The following is a 23,320-nucleotide window of genomic DNA, read 5'->3' as shown; positions in this document are numbered from 1 at the left end:
TTCAGGTTGTTGGGTAGTTTGGGAGCATTGGGCTGTGCCTGAATTTGTTTGAAGGTAAAGGTACATCTTGTCCAAAATGTTCATCGTCCCCCAGAGCCGATAATGCCATCCTTTATGGGGGAAATGAAGATGAAAAAGGAATGCTTTCCATGCACTACTCTGAGACCATTCTTTGACTAGTGACTTAGAATTATTAGTGATTGATATCTACTTACATTTTAGCTCTTAAGATGTAGGAAAAGAAGAGCAGGAGAGATGAGAAGTTGTACTGATATCAAAAGGCAAGATTCAAGGTGTGTATGACAGTCACACAATTTCTCTGAGCCTGGTTTCTTTGTCTGTGAGCCTGGGAAATCGAAGTCCCCTTCTGCTCTCACTTTTGCTAGCTCTGAGAAATAAGGAAGATAGAGTCACTCTAACTTTCTTTAGCTTTGACAGTCTGGGTGTGTGTACACGTGTAGCAGGTGTTTTTTGGTTTTTGGTTTTTTTTAAACCACACAGTTTCTTGTCCTTTTAGTGTCTAAAACATCAAAAAGAAGCATTTCTTGCTATTGCTAAGCTGACAACTGTAATGATTACAATCATTAAAATAATTTTTATTAATCTTAAATTTTGTGATGCTCTGATCATCCCCTGTTTACCTGTATCGAACAGCTATGAAGGAGTAACTGTAGCCTCAGTGAATATAATGTACTTCCATTTCAAGGATTTAATTTTAAGGTTTAAGAACTGTAATACTCGTTTTAAAAGTAGAATTATTTAAAATATTTCACCAAATTTGTATTCTTCCAAAGCCCTCAAGTTTTACTCTAGAATCTGGGTCTGGGCACATTTGATAACTTATTTGTCTCACTTGTTAGTGTGAAAGAGCTAAGTCTTCTATTTTGTAGGAGACAGATTTCTAGTTTTTCCCTCCATAACAGTGTGTTGTCACCTTGCTCCCTCCTCTGCCTTCTTTTCCGATGAAGGTAAAGGGAGGAAAGGTCATCCACTCCCCTCTTTGATCTCTTACCTCTTTCTTAGCTTAAACATTGCCTCCAGGTATCTCTTTCACTCATTTTAAGACCAGAGGGAAGTGGATTCTAGGCAAACTTCCCTCTTATTTTTCTAGGAAGGGGTTTTTAATTGGCAGATGCCTGTAATCTGACTGCTTTCCATATACGTAAAGAAAAAGTGGACCTCTAAGAAGGCTAAGGGTTAGAATTTCCAAAACAGATGAGTTTTAATGTGTTCTGATCAAGGCCTTGAGTTCTCAGAAACAATCCATGCTTTGTTTGCTAAACAACTCTGCTGAACACTGTGTTCTTTTCTGGGAAGAATTTGGGGGATGGGCCGTGCAGGGAGGACTATGAAGGAAGTGGAGAAAGGAGCGAGAGAAACTTTAAATACTTAAATCAGAATCAGCCCTTGAACCAGGGCAAGAGTATAAATAGAGGCCACATACTACATATCTAAATATTTAAGTTATAATTAAGCTAACAAACTGTTAAATAAAATACCTACTCTCCTCCTGTCTTGACAAATACACTTTTATAATGACCCCCAAGTGTTGACTCAAATTTAGAATCCTCAGACCCCTTGGGGTTCTGCACTGGGTGTGGCATTGTGGGGAGAGCAGGCTCTCTTCCCGCTCCAGCTCCATCCCTCACCCTGCAGAGATGTGAACACAGCACCCGTGTCCAAGCTCTGCCCACCCTTAGGGCCTATGGGTGCACACATTGTGGGAGGATGTGCCCAGGGGAGAGCCCCACACAAGCACTGAAAAGAGGTTTGGTGTCATTGGGTAGGGAACTCCAGGGTCCTGCCTGCTCTCAGTGTGGAGAGAGTGCTTCTCTCATGGAAATATAACACAAGCCACATAAGTAATCTTGTATTTTCTAGTAGCCACATTAGAAAAAATAAGAAACAGGTGAAATTAATTTTAATATAATAGCTTATTTAATTCAATATATCAAATATATATCAAAATTATCAGCTCTAAAAATTGTTAATAGAGTTTACATGCTTTTTTGTACTAAGTCTTTGAAATCCAGTGTGTATTTTATAATTAGAGAACATCTCACTGTGGACTAGCCCCGTTTCATATGCTCAGTAGCCACCTGGGTCCGGTGGTGGTGTACCAGGTGGCTCAGCTTTAGGGAACGAGAGCCCAGACTCCTTGTTCTGTAGGGGTGCTTGGCCTCTGGGGCTGAGGACAGTTCTCTTTACTGTAAAGTCTGATGGTGGTTGTTTTTGTCATTAAATTGATGCAAAGAATAATTGCACTTCTTTATATTTAGACCTGGTGGCCATTTAAAATACAAAAGGTGTAATACATAAAACTAATGAGGGGCACTTAGTAAGTTATTTTTCCTCTTCCATTTAAGTTTGTGAATTGCCTCTTTTACTCATTCAACGCACTACTGCTTTCCTTTCTTCTCAGGAGTGATGTGGTCCTAGTAAATTTATGTGCATGGATGAATGTACCTTTTCTCCCCCTATTATTGATGGAAGCCAATGCTTCCACTTTCCATTTTGAGTAATCACTGAAATTATAATCCTTCCATTTTCCACTTTCTGAAGTCTTTGTGCTATATTGTGTTGTATGTCTAGGGTCTTTTTCCTTCCTAGAGGAATTTTTTTTTAAGTTCAGTTTAATTGCATGCATATTTTAAAATTGTCGCCATTTCTACCAAATGAGGAAACAAATCCAGAAAGTAGGATACTGTTTTTGTTTGGACTGGAACAGCAATTTTGTCTATTTCAGAATACAATTACCATATTTAGAAGGGGAAAAAAATGTAGTTAAATTTGAATCTCAGAAAAACAAAGAAAATATATATATATGTATTTTTTTTAGCGTAAGTATGTACCATGCAATATTTGAGACATACTTATACTAAAAAATTATTTGTTGTTTATCTGAAATACAAATTTAACTGGATGTCCTGTATTTTATCAGGCAATCCTTTTACCCTCTCAAAAATTGAGGACCCTAAGCAGCTTTTATTTGTGTGAATTAAACTATTGATATTTACTGTATTAGAAATTTAAACTGAGAAGTATTTTAATGCATAATAATTCATTTAGAAAAATAATAAACCCCCTTCTTGTTAACAAATGTATTTTTTATGAAAAATAACTACCTTCTAAAACAAAACAAAGGGAAAAGAATGTTACTGTTTTCAGTTTTTTGCAAATCTTTTAATGCCTGGCTTCATAGAAGATAGTTGGATTCTCATGTCCGTTTTTGCTTCCCATCAGATGTGCTATCACAATGACATATACCATCTGGAAATCTCTACTTGGGAGAAAATGAGAGTAGCAAAAGGCAAATGTATTGTAGTTTTGTTATAAAAATAGTCTTGACCTTGAGAATCTCCTGAAAAGTTCTCAGGGACCTCTTCCAGGGTCCCCCAACCATGCTTTGAGAACCCCTGAGCTAGGAATAATAGACCCTATGATTCCAGCTTGTGTTGGATAGATCATAGATGATCAGAAGAGAGGATAAGCATTCTTTATTTTAAGAAGGACTAATGAATCAAATGGTAAAGTATGAAATAAATTTTAAAATGATTATTCAGGTTTCATAGTAATTCTTAAATTTTGCTCTGCTTCTAACTTAAAATTCTATTAAGTCTATACTCCGTCACCCAAGAAAACAGCAATCAACCTGTCAAAAAGGCACGTTGTCAGCTTTCTATTTGGAATAAAATCTATATAGCTATTTAGAACAAAGCTTTACATTTTTTATTATAGAATTCCACAAAGAAGTCACATGACAGTTTCTTTAAAATACTGATTGGATAGAATTGAGTTCATTTTTAAGATGCGTGTGTGTCTGTTGTAGGGATAGTGCACATTGCCTAGTTTTTAGGCTTGGGCAGTTTTAAAAATAATTAGCGTAATGCAACAACCAATCTGATTCTCATCTCACATAGAAGTGTAGAGGCTGGCAGTGGGCCAAATGTAAGAGCATACAGAGAAGTGCATTCAGACTTAAAGATGAGTTCTTGAATTGCTTTAATTGCTTAGACAACTGAGAAAATGAAAGAGCCATTAACAAAAATAGAACAAGAGGAAGTGCTGGTCTGGAATAAAGATGGTAAGTTCAGTTTCGGACTAGAAATGTTGTAGGATAGGTCAAGAGAGAGGAAATGGTGTGTGATGACTTGGAGAGAGTTGTTCACAGAGCAGGGAAATGATTTCTGAGGAAGGCGATGTGAAGAGAGAAAAGAAACTGACAAGTAACTAGTCTGTGAGGAACACCTAACTAGGGGAGGGAGGAGGGGAGGGCAGGAGGAGACCAACAAGGAAAAAGAAGGAAACATGGGAGAAAGGGTTTGGAGAGAGCTAGGAGGAGGCCTGGTGAGGAAAATGGCCTTAGGGTGGGTTTGAAAAGAGCTTCTCAAAGAAGGGAGTGTAATGAGCAAGATCAAGTGTTGGATTGAGATTGAGGAATGATAACTGGTTCTTAAATTTGGAACTCTGAAACTGGTTACCTTAGAGAATATGGTTTTGATAAATTGAAGTTTTTAAAATCATTTCAGGTTTGGGTTTGAGGGAAGTGAAATAGAAACATTTTGACTTGTCTGGGATAAAACAAATCCAGAGGAGTTACACCTGTCCTTTTCTGCCCTCTCTGTTTCCGCTCACACGTGTGTTCATTAAGCTGGCGAGGCAGGGCTAAGAAACGCACTCTGGCAAACTCACCTCCTTACGTATTCGACTTTATTTTAGAGTAACATTCGTTTTTAAATATAATGTTTGTATTTTAGGTAAAACACTGGCCTTAGAGTCTGAAGATGTGCACCCAGCTCTGCTGCTCACTTAGCCTCTGAGGGCTCCGTTTCCTGCCCAGCTGACTGAGAGCTGGGCTAGATTATCTCTAAGGCTGTGCCAAAAGCCAAAAGCATGTGATGTTATACATCTATGACATTTGTCTTTTCTTTCCTTTTGTTTTGTTTTACTGGAATAGGTTCACCAAGTTGAAGAGTCTTAACCTTTCCAATAATCATTTAGGGGACTTCCCATTAGCAGTCTGCAATATTCCAACCCTGGCCGAGCTGAATGTGTCCTGCAATGCCCTCCGAGCAGTCCCAGCAGCCGTCGGAGTTATGCACAAGTACGTACTGCCAACCCCACTGCAGAGTATCCCTCAGAAACCCCCAGGAAGCTATGCTGGGGTCGTAGCACGTGAGATTAGTTACCTTATTATTTGGTCAGGCAAGGCCCCAAATCAAGAGATCAGGTTCCTGTGTAGAGCTCATTTGTTAGCTTCTGTGCTTTTTAGAATCTTGTTAAGGAAAAAAAAAAAAAAAGAAAGAAAATATCCTTGTTTAGAACTGAAGATCCCTACATGAGAGTGCCTAAATGTGGGAGGAGGGGTTGCTTTCTTATTTTCTAAGTTGTTGCTGAATTCTAAGACTTACAGGTTAATTTTTTAAAATAACAATGAGAGATGAGTGTTTTGGCGGATTCACATAGCAGTCAGCTCATGGTGTTCCTATTTATGCCTATCCAAGTTGGGAAGATTGGTCATAATTTTTGTTTTCAATAAAAGATTAAGATGCTTATCTCTGATCTTTTCTCTCTGGTGTATTATTGCCTCAGGCCCTGCCCTTAGCATTTCACGAAGAATAGTATATTTTCTTTTTTTTTTTTTTAGTGATACAGTCTATACTTATGAAACTTGTATGTTAATAATAAAGATGTAAAATTTACACATTCTCTTTATAATTCTTATGTTTTCTTCCATAGCTTACAGACATTCTTGTTGGATGGAAACTTTCTCCAGACCCTTCCTGCTGAGTTGGAGAACATGCATCAGCTTAGTTATCTTGGTCTTTCTTTCAATGAGTTCACTGACATTCCAGAAGTGTTGGAGAAATTGACTGCTGTGGATAAGCTTTGTATGTCTGGAAACTGTATGGAGACTCTTAGGCTACAGGCTTTAAGAAAAATGCCTCACATGAAACATGTGGACCTAAGGTAACCATTTTAAAGAAATATATCCCATTTGAGTGGTTGGGTTATATTTGGCGGTAGGTTATAGTTCTTTTGGCGGCATTCTTATGTCAAGGCAAGCAGGCTGGTTAGTTGCAGTTAGGGCCCACTTTTGTGTTTTTGCCCAGCAGGAATAATGATCAACAGTAGGGTATGCTCATACCAGAAACTTATTTTAAAAAACAAAAACAAAAAACTTCTCATTGATAAATGACCATGTATCTTGAAGGTCTTACTTGATTTTGCAAGCCTGAGCCCAGTTTTAATTAGCATGAATCAATAGGGCCATTGAGTCAGAGAGAGCTGTTCATGGTGAATGAAAACCGTATCATTGAGAGCAAAGTGGATCTTTTTCTCTCTTCGTCATCCTTTTCCGTGGCTTGATGCAGTTGACATTGATCATCTCTCCTTCCTTAATGTTTTTTTTCCTTCCTTGGCTTCCCTAGCTTAATGTAATGTATTCATTAAACTAATAATTATTTATTTAACTTATTTATTTTAATTTCATTTCCTCGCTCTCCATCCAGATGCCTTGGCTCTTAGTTTACTGGTCTTTACAAAAATATAAAAACACATAATCTCTTGTTAGGCCCAAGTTTGAGTGGCATCTCTGCTCTCACTCCTTGCAAGTTTGAATCCTGATCATACCAAATCTCAACTGAAAACCGTTAACACAATCTTTGCTACATCACAGGTGTCTAGTAATCATCCATTAGTGTGTAAAGTTCAGTTTTAATTTCAATGCGGAAAGAACCAGTACACAAGGAAGAAGCCATTCTAAATTTCTCTTTTTTATGGAAAAAAAAAAAGAGTTCCTGCAAAGCAACGTATCAGGCTTAGGCCTTAATATTAACTTGCCCAATTTGATACTTTTTCAACCAAACCAACTCCACGTTAGCCAGGGAATGATGACCACATTAAATCTTGGGTGAGATATTTAATGTTTGTCAAAGATGCTTTCTTTCCTTGCTTTACTACCCAATTTCCTTTCTGACGATAACCCCAGACCCTCACTCCAGCCTGTCAACTTCATCAGTATAAAGTAGCATCTCCTTTTGCTCCCCTTTCTTCTCCATTCTTGTGGTTTGGCCCAGGAAACCCGTTCATTCCAGTCCCACAGAGAATTGGTTGGCTTTACCTTTCCTGAGACTAACGGGATCAGGCACCTGGGGAAGTATTAGCAATTTGCAGACTTAGGATCCTTAACTCAGGGAGTATAAATGGTAATAATTTATCTGACTTTGAGAACTTTTTGGAATGTTACAGGATAGGGAACTGAACACTTTGTCTTGTTAACCTTCTTTCTAAATTGTTAACATTATTTGCCTCTGAGTCACTGGATTTAAAAAAACTTCATATTCAAGAATTTAAGCCCTTTTTAATTCAGCCACCCAGAGGTGTAACGATGGTCGTATTGACCTCACGTAACAAGCCCGAGAGGCGTTCTGGGTTACCAGGTACGTATGACAGGCATCGTTTTTCTTGGTCTGAATTAGCTTGCAAGCGAGATCAATCTAAGATGTCTGGAAGTAACTGTTCTTATTAAGAGCTTTATAAATTCTTCAGATTTCTAGTTCTAACTGGGTCTTTTTAGATGAGATCAGTTACAGCATAGACTTTGGATTCTGTAAATGTTAAATGACCAAGAGTAAATAGCTGCTTTCCTCCAGACCGCTGAGCTGAGCTGAGGAGCGGTGGGGTCGCTGGGAGAGGGGATCTGGTCAGGTTTGCGTATAATTCTGCCTTAATATTTTAAATTGAAGCCAGTGGAATGATTTAAGGGGAGTTTCACTTAGATTCTGTAAGCAGAGGGCTAATTTTATTGATTAAATTTATTGTTCCTTCAGATGGAAATACTACCTCATATTAAAAATAATAATTTTTCTTTTAATCTTATTCTTTTTCTTATATTGATGTTCTTTGAGGCTGATGCTATTTATTCTATGCATCATTATTAATCCCTCCTCCTCTTCTCTGTCTAAAATACAGACATTACCCACGTCTGTCTCCTGGAGCACTTCTCTTTTCTGTTTTCTGCTGTGGTGGTTGGCTGCCTGTACTCACCGGTCTCCATCATTTACCGTTCACGTTACCATGTTAAATACTCCTCGGTATTTCTCTAACCCTTATTTCTCTTCTAGGGATTAATTCCACTTCGGCTGCCAGCGGGATAATTCCACCTTGCTTTCCCCTACTGACACTCAATCAAATTGCATGTGGAACAGAGTTCAGCTTCTTTCTTTATTCAGCCAGTTCTTTCCCCTGGATTCCTGTTTTTACTGATAGCAACTCCACTTCATTGGTTATCCAGACACAAAACTTTTGGCTCTGTTTCTCATCCACCAGCAGATTCTATCAGTTCTTCTGTCACAGCAGGTGCACTTTGTCCGTCCCTTTTCTGTCTCACTGCTGCGGTTGTCCCCTCACTGAGCTGGCTCCTTCCATGGTACACAGTCTTGCTTAGAGCCTTCAGTCCTCTAGTTCAGGATATTCAAGCTCTCATATCTGGTTTCAACCCACTAACCTATGAGTCCCTTGAGGATGAGACTCCAGCTCAGAGCTGCTCAAAGTGTGGTGGTCCTCCGACCTGTGCCGGCAAGCCAAGTATTTGCTACTTTTCCACAATGCGATATGCACAGAAATTGAAACTTAATTTCATAGAAACATATCACTATATTGACATTGCCCCAATGTCCAAGTAGACTCATGTAAACAGACTGGTTGTACAGGGAATAACTGATTTAGGTGTTGGTGAACTCACAGTGGTGAGCCACCTGTGCACTGACTTGTGTCCTGGTCGTGTGCATGTGACTACATATCAGTCTCTAATGGATGAGAAGTTTAGAAAATAGGTCCTTCTCCCTAGATAATTTGAAAAGCACTGGTCTTATTTATTCTTGAGCCCCCCAGTGTTAGCACTTAGTAGGCACAGTTTTTGGTAAGTATTAGCTGACCAACCCACCTTCGTAGCCGTATTCTCACTCTCCTCGCACACCCTGCACTCATGTGTGAAACTCACCCTGTGCTCTCTCTTCAGTCCAAAGGCCATTCTGCTCTTCGCTATGGACTGCTTTCTTCTCCCATTTACATCTGTGGAATTCTGCCTCCCCTTGGGATTCAGATGAGATGCTTCCTCTTCCATAGCATCTTTTTTGACCACCCTCTGTAATTTTATATATCATTTATCACGTACTTGCATCTTCATTCTTCATATGTCAAAGCACATGTGGTTTTCCTCACTAAATCACTACATCTGTTGACAAACACCTTGTTTTATTTGTCTCTTACTGACACAAGGCCATAGGTCACCATCATCCGCATCACTGTGGCCCTTTCTTGTTTGCAAAGCATGAGCATGTACTTCCATTTTATTTTCTCAGCTGCCTCGTAGGACAGGGAAGGTGCCATCTCCATTTTACAGGTTAAGGTTAGACTTAACAGAGACTTAGGTGACTTGCTCAAGGTCATGAATGCAAAATGTTGAGTAGCAAACTGGAACTAGAACATTGTCACGCTATCTAGCTACACATAGTAAATGCTCAATGAGTGTTTATAAAATAAATAAAATGCCTGTGTTGACTGAGGAGATTATTGGAAGGAAATTTTAACCACATTTTGCCTCTTTAAAAGTTTATCCCAAATAGTTGTATTATCAGTGAGCCTGAAAACTTTTGGTATTTGCATCCTGATAAGACTTGGCAATTTAAAGTGAACAGTGGGAATAACCTTCCTCTCCTTACAGATTTTATTTTGTCTCCTCATAAGACTTGAATTATGCTAGTGTTAGTACAATGGGGGAGATGATAGTGCCACATGAAGACAACTTAATGTGTAGATCAGGGGAGACATGAAACATCTTTTCAAATCCTGTGGTCTCTTGTATCCAAAGTGAAATTTTTTAAAAATTCTGTGTACATATTCTAATATTCTGTGAACATTTGGAAATAGGCAAATTGTAGGTTTGTGTCCAGTTTTCTAATACAACCTGGAATAAAAAAAGAGCTGACAAAAAAATCCTCTTGGGGACATTTGAAGAGGCCATATGCCATTCTTGCAGATTGACAAATCCTAGCTCTTGGCTGTCACTCGCCCTTGTGTTTCAGTGACTTTATGATATTGCTATTGCAAATTTAGTTAGCCTCATTTTATTTTATTTTTTCAAAGCGCAGAAAAATCACTACAGAGAACAGTGGGCTTTTTTCTAAGCTCCAGCCTTCATAGTCATGCTCTTCTACCAAGTGCATGATCTCAGCACTTTCTTGGCTTTGTAAAGTGAAGTAGAAGGTTCTTGTTGGTTGGTGGTTTGTTTGCAAAGGAGTTGGGCGTAGCCTAGCTAACTTTAAGGAATTGAGATTTTCAGCTGTTTTTCTCCTCTTGGAAGTGAGATGTGTTTTTGTTACATTGATTCCTCGTCCTCATTACTACTTACTTATCTTCTTGGCAGCTCATTCGCGGCAACTTCAGTCCATTAGCTAACCAGTTCTCGTGTCTGAGGTTCTGCCAGTTTTTCCCTGAGTCCTGCTCTGCCCTGAACTTGTTGATCCCTATTGTTGTTCTTTGTTTTATGATTTCTCAGTAAATCCTGGATGCCAAATTTCAGTATTTTCTGCATTTTACTCTTCATACACACACACACACACACACACACACACACACTATATAAAGACAATATATACACATACTTTTATATGTATAAAATATGTTTTTATAAGTATATATTTGTGTGCATATTATATATATATATTTTAATGTGTATATATTTATAGATATATATATTTTTTTTAATGAAAATACTGAGGATTGAAACCCAGACCTGGTGCATGTTAAGCATGTGCTCTACCACTGAGCTGTACCCTCTTCTCTCAGGCAATATTTTAAAGGTGGAGATAGTTTTGGTAATTACTCCCTGAGCCAGCTGAAAATCCAGATATATTTGCATACCTAACTCTGATGCATATGTGGCTCCCATTCATTTTTTTTTCCCCGAGTTCACCCATTAATTCTGTCTTTAGGGCTGCTCATCTGCCTGCTCACTCATCTTCTCTCTTCCCTTAAGTATTCAGTGTAGTTGTAATGTGCTTAATGGTTATTCTGGGTTTTGTTTCTTGTGTTCTTTCAACCAGACCTTGGAAATAAGTGTTTAAGTGAAATTTTTTTTTCCCCTTAAAATGAACTAAGGTAAATCAATATGCATGCTTCTCTTCTAGCCTTAATGATCTAAATTGTGTTTCAGGAAATATTGTCAAGGGTAAGACCTTATGGAATTGTAGCTAGAAATAGCCAGAGAATCTGAACAGTTTCAAGGAAGGCCAGACACTGAGATTAAAGAAATCATGGAGAACTGTGATATAGTGAGACTCGTGAGTCACCATATTAGGGTGTGGCTTTTTATTTATAGCATTGCGGTTAATTATAGTCTCTACTTGTGTCCTTTTCCTCTCAAGACTGAACACAATTAGGAAGCTAATAGCAGATGAAGTGGACTTTCTTCCTCACGTCACTCAGCTTGATCTGCGCGACAATAAGCTTGGTGATCTAGATGCGATGGTTTTCAACAACATTGAGGTTTTACACTGTGAAAGGAATCAACTGGTGACGTTAAACATCTGTGGCTATTTCCTAAAAGCACTCTATGCCTCTTCTAATGGTATGTAACACAGACCACATCAGAGTTTCTCTTTTGGTTCTAAGAATTTACTCAGTGCCATCATCTCTGCTACACTTTGATTTTTCTTTCCTCAATTAGTAAAATAAGTGTCAAATTTTGCTAAGATAAAAATCATCAAAGAAGAATGCTGGTTTGATATTTAAAGGAGTCAAAATGGAAGGTTTTTTAAGTTCCTAACTTGTTTTCTCATATCGGGATGTTTAGATAAGTTACTCCCACTTGTGATTTGGCTCTTCTGCTTGAAGGGCAGATGAGGGATGGGCAGGGGCTGAACTATTTATTGGGCTACTTTGTTAAGACAGTAAATCTGGAGAGCGAAAGTGAAAAGACGGTCTGTTATGGACTCCATCCAGGGTCTCAGGTTTCATGCTCCACCAACAAAGAAACTCCACCTTAAGAGAAACATAAATTACATACCCACAGGGACACCACAGAGCAAGAATCTTGCTCGTTTAATAAGCTCTCCTCCTTAAAATTTGGAAATTTGAGCATGTGCTTGCTGAAGTGAAGATTTCAATTCCCTGCCATTAGACAACAAATGGAAACAACTCTTTACAAGCTGAACAAATGCTTATCAAGCACCTGTTTTATGCATAGTGTAGTGCATGAGTTCTAAAGGATAGGGATTTTTCTTTTTTTCTTCTTTTTTAATGAGTTTACATTCTCTCACTGGAGAAATAAACCAAACCTCAGATAGCTATAGGTCATTGAAGGGTTGTAGGATTTGGATAGCCAGGAGGCATAAAGTGAGTGCTGAAGAGGAACGAATCTGAATGTGGTTTGTTCAGCAGACTGGGAGAAGACAGGGAATTCCGAACTCATAGGTGCTGCTGGGAAGTGGTAAAGAAGTGCTTACGGAATGCAAGGCTTGGAGTCAGACGGCAAAGCTTTGAAGCTCGTACAGTAAGCTGTAGAGAACCAGTGGAGATTCTTATGTGGAGGAGGTGTGTGATGGAAGTGATGCTATCAGACTGTTAACATCAGAGTAGTGTGCAGAGTGCATTGATGGGAGAAGAGTAGAGTAATCCACTCCTGCACTAATCCAGGTTATTGCAGTGGTGTCCGTGTGAGCTAGTAGGAGTTTACAGTCAGGACTCCAGATGTTGATGTAAGACGTTTTGCCCAGAGGTGGTACCCGAAACTGTGGCAGTAAGATAACTGGAAAAGAGAAGAGACGTGGTGCCAAAACTAGACTTCTAAAACCCTCACGGTTAGCTGGGGCAACCAGGTAGAGGGTGAACCTGTGAATTACTTGGTAAGTGTTTTGAGAAGCAGAGGGATATTTCGAAACTACTCTATCTGAAAAGCAAAGCCCTAGGTGGACATTGGTGTTTCATACTGATATTTCATACAGTTTTGAGGAAGGGCTTTCAGATTTGAGTAGAGGAAGTCATTGGTAACCCTCAGGAGTGGTGTTGCAGTAGAGTGAAAAAGGCAGGAGCCAGGGTGCACTTGGTTTTATGGAAGCAATCCTGAATGTTAAGAAACCAAAAAACAGTATTCACACAGTTAATCTTCCAGGTAAAATGTAGCACACATAGCAAGAGGAGTGCCACAGGAAGTGGATGGGAAAGAGGCAGGAAATTAGAATCAGTGATTTATTTCAGTCTCTGAATAAGGATCTTGTGATTAAATTAGAAGTTCTCTGTTCTTTCCTGTAGTTTCAATGCTGAACAAATGGATGTATTGTACTTACTAACCTAAACAAACAATGGAGAATAAAGCACAGTAATGATATTCTACATACAAAAAGAGTCTCTGTTTCACTTGAATGGTAATGTTTTTGTTTTTTCTGCCTCCCAGAACTTGTTCAACTTGATGTTTACCCAGTTCCAAATTATCTGTCCTACATGGACGTTTCAAGGTAAGAAGCCAAGTCCTAGAGCGCTCTAGGGTCTGCTTGAAAATTATTTAGATAATTCTGTCTGAACTTAGGCATAAGAACTTTTTATATATCTTGAAGGTAAATAATACAAATTAAATCCGATGCTGTTTACTTACCCTCTGAAAATGTATGTAAATATCCGTCAGTTAAAATATGTACTACATTTGTATACTGTACAACACCAGAAGATGCGGACACCAGTTTGATCCAGGTTTGGGCTTGAAAGACTGGTCAGTTGAGGGAACATATGGCTGGAAAGTCCAGTACTTCTTTAATTTTTAGGGGGGGTAAGGAGGAGGTAATTAGGTTTGTTAGTTTAAATGGAGGTTCTGGGGATTGAACCCATGACCTCATGCATGCTAGGTATGCACTCTACCACCGAGCTATACCCTCCCCCACTTACTTAATTATATTAACTGTATCTTCATGTCTTTCCCTGAAGTGATGTTAATTTCTTTTTTTTTAATGTTGTGCTACATCTCTTTGATGTTTCCCCCCCTTTTTGTACATATATCTCCTTGCTAAGAACCCTTAAAACTTGGTGACCAAGGTGGCCAAAGTAGAATTTCCGTACAGCCTGCTCACTCTTAGCGCACTTGTGAATAGGCTGACCATCTCACCTTTTATACCCATTCGCTACTGCAGCGTGTCATATGTATTCTAGTTCCCACAGAAATTATGATAGACTTTCTCATCTCAACACACTTAAATTGAAACTCAGTTTTAACATAATTCCATTGTCATTGGGTATTTCATTTGAAGTTTTACTTATTCTGTCATTATTTTAACTTTTGAACCACATTTTAGGCCAAATTCCAATCAAAGAAAAAATTGTATATTCTTACATTTAGGAACCGCTTAGAAAACGTGCCTGAGTGGGTATGTGAAAGCCGAAAGCTAGAAGTTTTGGATATTGGTCATAATCAAATATGTGAACTTCCTGCATGGTGAGTATGACCGATCAAGTTAGAGAATCTCAGATGAGCAATGGAAAAAATTGCTGATTCAGTGTTTAACTTTTTATTATGAACCCCTAAAAGAATTTGTTTTAGTATCTTTTACCTCTCGTGGTGTCTTTGGAGTCGCACCCTTTCCTCAGGCAGTAACAAGCTAGTGGAGCTTTGACTCCCAGCCAGATTCACAAAGCCATGCGGGGGTGACGCTTGGTGGAAATTTTCAAATAAGACAAATGAAATATTCAGAGATTCAGCAAACAATATGATCGGTTCACCTCTATTATCTTAATTCTTTTGGAATCTTTGCCTTCTGTCCATTGTCTTAACATGTCTACCTTACGCACATGTAATTTTTGGTTTTCTTTGAACATAACTTTGGAAGAGAAAAAAGGTTATTAGATCAGAAAAGGCAGAAACTGGAAAAAGCAAACTAGATTCTCTTTTTCTTGGGATAGGAGGTCCAAGAACTTCTCTTTCTTTCTCTTCTCTCAATGTGTTATTATTTTTATTTCATAATCTTCACTTCAATGGCAAAATTTGTAAAATAGCCATGTGATGATGTGTAGTGTCCGTAGACACAAATATCTCCAAGTTGACTAACTGTGGCATAAAATGTTATTGAGTTATTAGTGACTAGCCATGCAATTGTTAGCCAAAAGAATAATCTATTCCACTGCTGTCCTATAGAATTTTCTGTGATGGTTGATCCACTAGCCACATGTGACTATTGAGTGAGCACATGAAATGTGGACACTGTGACTGAGGAACTGAATTTTAAATACTATTTAATTTTAATTGATTTTAACAGCTACTTGTGCCTAGTGACTGCCACAGCTTAGATCTAGGTGTTTCCACCATTCTCAACCAGTCCCTGAACATAGGAAGTCATTTGTTTTTAACCGTATGTAGTCAAAAACATCGATGAAAATATTATAGAAATATATCACTATTTTGCAGTAAACTTTTACTTTAGGTGCATGATCTTTAAAGTTTTACGATCGTATTTCTCTGCTTTGTTGAAAAGGACAAGGATCATGAAATTTACACATTACATTACACATGCTAGGTAAGCTTAGTAAATATGTCAAAGCTCAGCTGTCCAGTATGGCAGCCATTAGCCAAAGGGCTGTTGGGCACTTAAAATGTCCCTAGTCCTAAATGAGAAGTGCTAAAGTATAAAATACACACTGAATATGAAATATCTCAGTAATATCGTATATAAATGACATGCTAAAAATTACAATTTTGTCTATATTGGGCCAAATAAAAAGTACTGTAAGAATTAATTTGCCTGTCCTTTTTTTTCACTTTTTTAAATGTGGCTACTAAAATTTTCTAAATTACATATGTGGCTTGTATGATATTTCTGTTGGATAATAGGGTGTTAGAATATAGCTCTCACAAAAGAAATCTGAGTTACATTTTCAGTCCCTGAAACGCTCAGTTGATTTTACTTTGTTCCTCAGCCATGTGTTATACCTGCAAATTCAGTCCATTTGAAAATGCTTTCAGCTTTAGAGATTGCTGTTCAGTGAGCATTTAGGTGACCCAGTGCAGCCCATCCCCATTTTCAAAAGGACTTCGCTGATGTGCCCTGTGGATAGCATGGGGGAGTGGGGAGAGACCCTTTTAGAAGACAAAGAGCAAAAATGAAAACAGGCTACTACTAACGGGGAGAATATAATTTTTGAAAAATCTTTTTCTTTTCCTCACTCTGATCTCCCTAGTTTAACAGATACAGCATGTTGGAGCTAAAGCGTCTGTTTCACTGGTAATATGTACTTAAATCAACAATTAAATAAACGCAAGATAACTGATATTTTATCCAGTTTTCCCCAAAGTTAATTAATCTTTGATTGGCTCTGCATTAGTACAGGCTTTTTTTGAGATCTAAACAAATGCTTATTCAAAGCAAATCCAAATGCTCTGTTGTCAAAGAATTTGAACAGTGTTTGTTTTTGTACGTGTGTTTTTAACACATGGGACAAAAACAGTGTGTGTTGTTTTCTCATTCACAGTGTTGTTTAGTTGTGAACTGTGTATCAGCCCCATCACGGATCTAATACCCAGGCCAAGACAGTGATTCATTAGAAGTTAATTTCACATTCAGGCTTTGTTAGTCTAAGTCATGTGTGTAAAGGGTTTGACAAAACAGAAATTAATATTTAGAAGTAGAAATGTATTGAAAGGAAAAGAAGCTATTTTAATTATTTTCATGCTTAACATGTAAAAGAATTGAACAAATCCAGTCATTAATATTTAATACTCATCCTATAGTTATCAAATCTACTTTCTTATAGAAAAATGAAGATAAAGATTTTGTTACCTGTCTTTCAGTTATCCATCTATTTAAATGTAAAGCGTGTGAGTGTGTGTGTGTGAGTGTGTGTGTGTGTGTACAGAAAAGGAGTAAATAACCCCATTTTACTCTCTGAGAATCCTAAATTGTGCCCCATGCCCAGCAGGAGAGTAAAATTGGTGAACCTGAATTACTGGGTTGAAGGAAGCAGTACAGAGAATGCCCCTTGTGGTAATTGTGACTGAATGACAATCCTGGGTGATCTGTCTTACCGCACTGATACCTAAACTTGCGAAGTTAGGCATGTCAAGTATCTTTAACGGTGGCCCATGGTGTCACAGTGTTGAGACAGGTTGCTAGCATCTTTGTGAGCAAAGAATCTAGTTTTGATACTTACAGTGAATAAAGTTACCACTGTAGTACAGAGTGACAGTAACAACTTTGGACATCAGTGAGTGAGGTCAGAGTGGTGGGAAACAGGAGGTGAGTGAGGAAGCCTCATTGTTTGACAGCCATGTAAATGAATTCTCATTCCAACATGATCTGGATGCAAATTATAACCTCACTTTCCCGCAGTCCCCAGTATCTGTGTTTAATGTAGGATTTGCTTTATTCTCTGCAAATGTTGAGGTCTCAAGTGATCATAAGGCAGATTTACATTAGATTAACAAATATTCATCATTTGTTGCAGTTTTGATAACCCATAGAAGAAACAGAGCCAAGCTTCCAAATAGCTCTTTTAAGGCTCAAAAGAAAATACTGCCTTAAGTACATTCTGTTCTCTTTATAAGAGGCTCTCTACTTTGGTACAGGATTAAACCAAAGAGAAAACAAAAACATACAGACTTAGGGAAGTAAGGAAAGGGAGAAATAATTATTGTGAAATGCAACTGAGGAAGAATGAATATTTTCTCAGTTGGCATTTGTAACAGTTTAATTGGATGGAAGACTCCTTATTTAGTGTAGGTAAAAATTGCTCAACTGGATTTATTCAGAATCCACTGTGGGTAAAACACCCTGCGTTCCAGGGCGATACAGACCATAAGCCCTGCCCTGAGGAGCCCACAGCCTTTCACAGTTTGCCTTGTGAGTCTAACAAGACCAGGCTGCTTTCTTCTATGAAACTCGTTCTTCTTCGCTAAGTAGACCTTCTCATTAAATATTCCTTTTCATGGCTTTTCCCACTCTCCTTTTTTTTTTAAGTATGGAAAGTATTGAAATATAAACAGCTGCGACTTTTAGCTTAAAATGAATTTGCAGTTTCTCTGAATGAATTTAGGTCTCTTGGCAAGATAATTTTAAGTCTTCTCCCACTCCTGTTTATTTTTAAATCTTCATCCCAAATGCACCCTAAGTAAGTTTCCTTCTGTCTTTGTACCTGTTTACACAGCTTATTTTGTAACAGTAGTCTCCGGAAACTGCTGGCAGGACACAACCAGCTGACAAGGCTTCCTGAAAGGCTGGAAAGAACGTCAGTGGAGGTGTTGGATGTGCAGCACAACCAGCTCCTGGAGCTGCCGCCCAACCTTCTGATGAAGGCCGACAGGTAAGGCCACTTGTTTGTTTTGGTTATTCATCGACTTGTAAAAGCTTCCAAGTTAGCCTTCTCATCTTACATGACCTGCAACCATCTGCACGGACTTTGGGATCATCAGTCTGTCCCAGATTTATGAAGAAAATGCTATGGCTAGCCACTTCTCCCAGCATCGTGTAGGGGTGTCCTATAGACTCTTCCTTGATTTCGATTCCTTAAGTGGGTGGAGTTGCTCATTCGCATGTGCTGTGAGGGTGTAGGTATAAGCCCAGGATGAGAAGCTTGCTACTTGGTCAAAACTTGCACAGGCTGCTGCAGGCTTAGCTTGATTATCGTAAGATTCTCTGTTCTTGCTTTCACATATTTATGACTTTGGGTGAAGAGGTAGATTTTCCTTGAGTTTGCTTTCGCTTTTTTGTTTGTTTTGTTCTGTTTTGTTTTATTTTGTTTTTTACCAGTTGCTCTTATCTTTACCACGGTTTTGCCTTTGCGTTTAAATAAACTATGTTCTTACTGAACAGAACAGAACTTTTTGAACAGAACTATGTTGTTTTTTAACAGGACTTTTCTAAATAATTTGTTCAGTAAGTATTTAAAGAAATTGTTTTGATTTAAGGGGGAGGTTGGCTTAAACATTAAGTAAAATCTCTTTTCCGTGAAGAGTTACCATGTGCAGAACTTTCTTTAAAGAAAGCTTTACATAAAGTAACTGTGAGTGTTAAATTACTTTGGAGCATCTTGCTTGCTTCAGAGCCCTTGTGCATGATATTAAAATGCTTCATAGCCTACGGCCTGAATCACGTTGATGTCTGCACATGTTTGTTTTTAGTGAGTGACCATAGCTTTAGAGACAAGCTGAAGGACCTGACTTACACTGTCCCTCATGATAAAGACAGAAGTTTAATGCTGTGCTTCTCTAAGAGAAAGAAATCATGATGGATCTTTTTGCCTTAAGAAATAAATCTGAGGTATATTTCAGCATGTGTGCTTTTTCATGGGTGAAGTAGCATCTGGGAACTCTCTCTCCTACACTGACTTGGGTACGGGGCCACGTGTCCCCAGCTCCCAGTGCTTACTGGCGCCATCATACTCATCACACTCTGCATTATTTATAATTTCTCGCTTACTTACCTAGCCCCACTCATAGATTATAAACTCTGGGAATCCAGTGACTGTGTCTTAGTTGTAATGCTATCCTCAGCATCTGGCACCATGTCTGGAATAGAGCAAGATGTTTAATAAATCTTTGTTTAATGAAAGTTGGAAAATTTAAGGAATTATAAATACTACCTTTGATCTGGGATTTGCATTTTTTCTTCCTCTCCTTTTCCTTTTTGAAAAATATCTTTTTATCAAGATGTAACTTACAGTCAAAAAAAGTGTGCAGATCCTAATAAGCATGCTGTTCAGTGTATACTCCATAACCATCACCCAGATCGAGATAGCATTTCCAGAACTCCTTTCCTTTTTCTTTTCTTATGTTTTTCTCTTTTTAAAAAACACTTATTCTCTGTCCTTAATGTAAGTTACAGTGAATTCCTACAGGAATAATTATTGAGAAATAATGGAATTGTGAGAAAGTGGGATTATCACGTTGTAATTGACTGGTGGTGCTATGTCATTCCCCTGACTAAAGCAATGATGTTTCACGATCATTTAAAGAATTGTTCTTGCTTTTTGCATTCATATCCAAGGACAGTGCACAGCCTGTGGGTAGCTCTTCTTGCTGTTACAGATTCTGTAGGATTTGGGTGCAGTTTTATAATGTGAATCCACTTGTTTTCCTGGGGGGTCGACACAGAACCTGTAGAAACCAATAGGTTGATGGATTTAGGCTTTAGGAGTCTTTGAGTGAGGTTAAACCACTTCTGCATCCGGCCACGTCTGGTAAGGTCCTGGCTAGCAGAGTAGGTGAGTAGCACTGGAGCTCTCCAGTAGACAACAGTCATTCTTTACTCATTGCTGAGGGTTTGATTTTAAAGGGACGCTTGTATGTGTTTTTCATTCTCCGGAGGCACTGAGCAGTCACTGCGTCTCCCTGGTGTCAGGCAGATCTGAAAACATGTCCCCGAGGACACTGGTAGCACCGAAGAGGAGAGCATGTTCGCGTTCGGGCGTGCTCAGGCGAGGAGTTGCGTGGGGCAGCTGTGATAGGATTGTCCCACAGGCGGTTCTGCTGACGCTCGGGGTCAAGACCTGCTGTGTGACTGCTGACTTTGTGACCCTGGCGTGTTTTCCAGTGCTGTCTATTTTGTATAGTTCCTAAATGGAATCCATATGTTGGAAAGAGGATGAATTATGAACTGGAATATTTCTAGTCATGCAAGATGGAAACTTTAGGACCTGAATTGAGCCACTGAAAGAGGGCATTGCTATCGTGCAGAGCAGAATAAGCTGAGCCTACAGTGTGAGCTAAAGGCATTTAGACAGAAGCCCCATAGTATCTAAATGCGGGCCTATTCAGAGCCAACTGCATTCTGGAAAATAGGGGTTGTTGTGGGGGAATTAGCCAGCCTCTGTAGGTTTTGGGAGGAGGGAAGGCCATGCTGAATGCATTTCTGGCACAGGAGGGTTCTGGAGTAAGGGGTTGGGAGAATTAGAAAGAACAGGTATCCTGCTCTTATTTTAGGAGAGAAAAGCAAATGACCAAAAGAGGCTAAATGAAGTAAGAAACTTTTCCAAGAAGGCATGTTCCAGTGCCTTTGTTTTCCAGGCAATGCAATAGCCACATCTCCAGCATAGTGTAGCAGCTGACCTTATTATTGTCATGACACTGAGTCAGAAAGATTCAGAGGTTCGATTTTCTCAGGCAGATAGGGTTATAAAGAGGGTGGGGTAAAGTCGATGAGATCTTTTTTGAACAACATTCTTATATTATTTCACTTTTTGGAAGACAAGAAAACCAGTTTTTTTCATTGAAATATAATTGCCTTACGATATTATAATAGTTTAAATTGCTCAACCTAGTGCTTCGATATTTTTATAGATTACACACCAAAAAGTTATGATAAAAATACTGACTCTCTTCCTTATGCTATACCAGACTATTTACTGCTTCTTATAAGGGTTAATACTTTTTCTACTTATCCCCTTTCTAAAACCTAAATAACTGAGGTTTTATCTACTTAAATTTAAAAACAATTTTAACTGAGGCATAATTTACATTCAGGAAAATGTAGAGATATTATGTTTCATTAGTTTAGGGGGAAGGCATAAGCTGCTACTGACCATTGTGGGAGCAGGTCAACCAAGAAAACATGAAGTTTGAAATATTAGAAGAGTCTTCGTGACAAGTTTCTTGCAGGTAGTCGCAGCTGTGATTTGTTTCCGTTTACGTAGTTCAGGATGGCCAGTGTCTTTCTGACCTTCTAAGTTTAAGTCACTGTGCTGGGTGCTGCAGGGGACTGAAAAATGACTGATCCTCAGGATCACCCTCAGGGAGCTTACAGCCTAATGCTAGAGTTTAAAATAACTGCACAATAAACTGTAATAAAAGGTGGAGCTGAGAGGGTCAAGGAGAAGGAAAATGATATGGATGGTATTAATTTAGGCTCCGGGTGTGAAGAACAGCACTTTGTTGTGTAACACAGAGCTGTGTGTTTGGCAAATAACTTCAGGCAGTAATGAAACTTTGCTTCAATTCTCTGTCCGTTCAGTTTGCACCATAATACAAATCTTAAAAAAATATTTAGGTACTCCTTTTTTCTTTTTTCTTTTCTTTTCTTTTCTTTTTTTTTTTTTTTTTGTGGGGTGGTGATGGTGGTAATAAATTGTTGTTACCAGTTCTAGGTTTGGTTATATAACTGAGGAAAGGGTCTGGATACAAATCTTCATAAGTTAAAAATGGTTTCGTTTTTGCTGTAATTAGAACTTGTGCTTGGAAGCTTCACGAGAACTGTCAGAAAACATGTGTTAGTGGGCACAGTGAATGGCTGAACTTAAACTCTCTTTCTTGGGAGATTTCATTAGCTCTGAATCTTGCTGCTGAAACAGTGTCATGGTTTTGGTTGCACAGTATTGCCTGTGAGATATTACAGCTTTAGAATGGTGTATTTTAATCGGCTTTACCTTGTAGCAGGAAGATATTTGGTAACCAGAAAAGAGACAGGAATCTACTTTAAATTAGATGACTTTTAGTGATATCCTTATCTTCCTCTGAGAACTTTAGACCAATTTTAGGAAAATTCTTACACAGTTTCAGTTTGACTTTACTTTCCATATTCTTGGCGTTTTCTTCCTTTTGATTTGCTTTTCACTGGCAGCTCAGAAACTATAGACACGTGAAATACGTTGAATCGTATTTGCTGAGAAGTTGACTGTGATTTTGTATCTTATGATCAGGGCGGGGCTTGGTTCTGTGAGGTGCAATGGCACATATTCTAATCTGGGTATTATCAGTATAGATCTCTCATCTTACCCCTTTTTGCTTAGAGTTGCGGATTTTCTCGATGGAAATCCCCAAAAGAGTTTCAGATAATCAGTTTTCGTCAACAGATGGGCAAGAGTGGGAGTAGCTATTCCCTGTGGGTCAGCAGAGTGGATGGATGAGACACTGCCGTCCTTCTGTTCCTTCTGAAGTCTTGGCGATGGCTGACTGCCCGTCCATCTCGCATAAGCACTCTTATAGCATGGTCAGAGAGCTGCTCCTGATGAGGTCAGTCTAGCAAAGCCACGATGGACCCTTTAAAAGAGAGTTACAGGTTCCTGTTGTGGGTGGAGCCTAGGGTTTTCTTGGTTGGAGCAGAACAAGGTGTATTCAGGGGGTGGGAACAGGGAGAGTGTATGTGCAAATGAAGTACGTGGTAATTATTAAATATCTCCAGAGTATTAGTCACATCCCAGACCATAAGTTTTGGTGACTCAGACAGAACATGTGTAAATATCAAGGGGACTAAAAGGGAATAGAAAAATTTGGGAGAGCATGACTGATTGACCATGACAACTGGTGCCTTTTGGCAAAGACAAATATTTCTAGCACTTTGAAGACCTAAGT

General features: G+C 38.7%; 1 protein-coding gene across 1 annotated transcript in view; it reads left to right on the top strand.

Moving 5' to 3' along the window:
• Positions 1-23,320, top strand: part of PHLPP1 (PH domain and leucine rich repeat protein phosphatase 1) — a 186,321-nt gene that overhangs the window by 129,904 nt on the left and 33,097 nt on the right. The window contains exons 5-10 of the mRNA XM_015240478.3: positions 4,958-5,104; positions 5,740-5,970; positions 11,430-11,632; positions 13,457-13,517; positions 14,390-14,485; positions 18,184-18,339. Coding sequence (XP_015095964.2) covers positions 4,958-5,104; positions 5,740-5,970; positions 11,430-11,632; positions 13,457-13,517; positions 14,390-14,485; positions 18,184-18,339 — 894 coding nt within the window. The remainder of the gene's footprint in view (positions 1-4,957; positions 5,105-5,739; positions 5,971-11,429; positions 11,633-13,456; positions 13,518-14,389; positions 14,486-18,183; positions 18,340-23,320) is intronic.

This window comes from Vicugna pacos, chromosome 30, assembly GCF_048564905.1.
Source record: "Vicugna pacos chromosome 30, VicPac4, whole genome shotgun sequence".
In the NCBI taxonomy this organism is placed as follows: domain Eukaryota; kingdom Metazoa; phylum Chordata; class Mammalia; order Artiodactyla; family Camelidae; genus Vicugna; species Vicugna pacos.
This window is presented reverse-complemented; position numbering and strand designations above follow the sequence as displayed.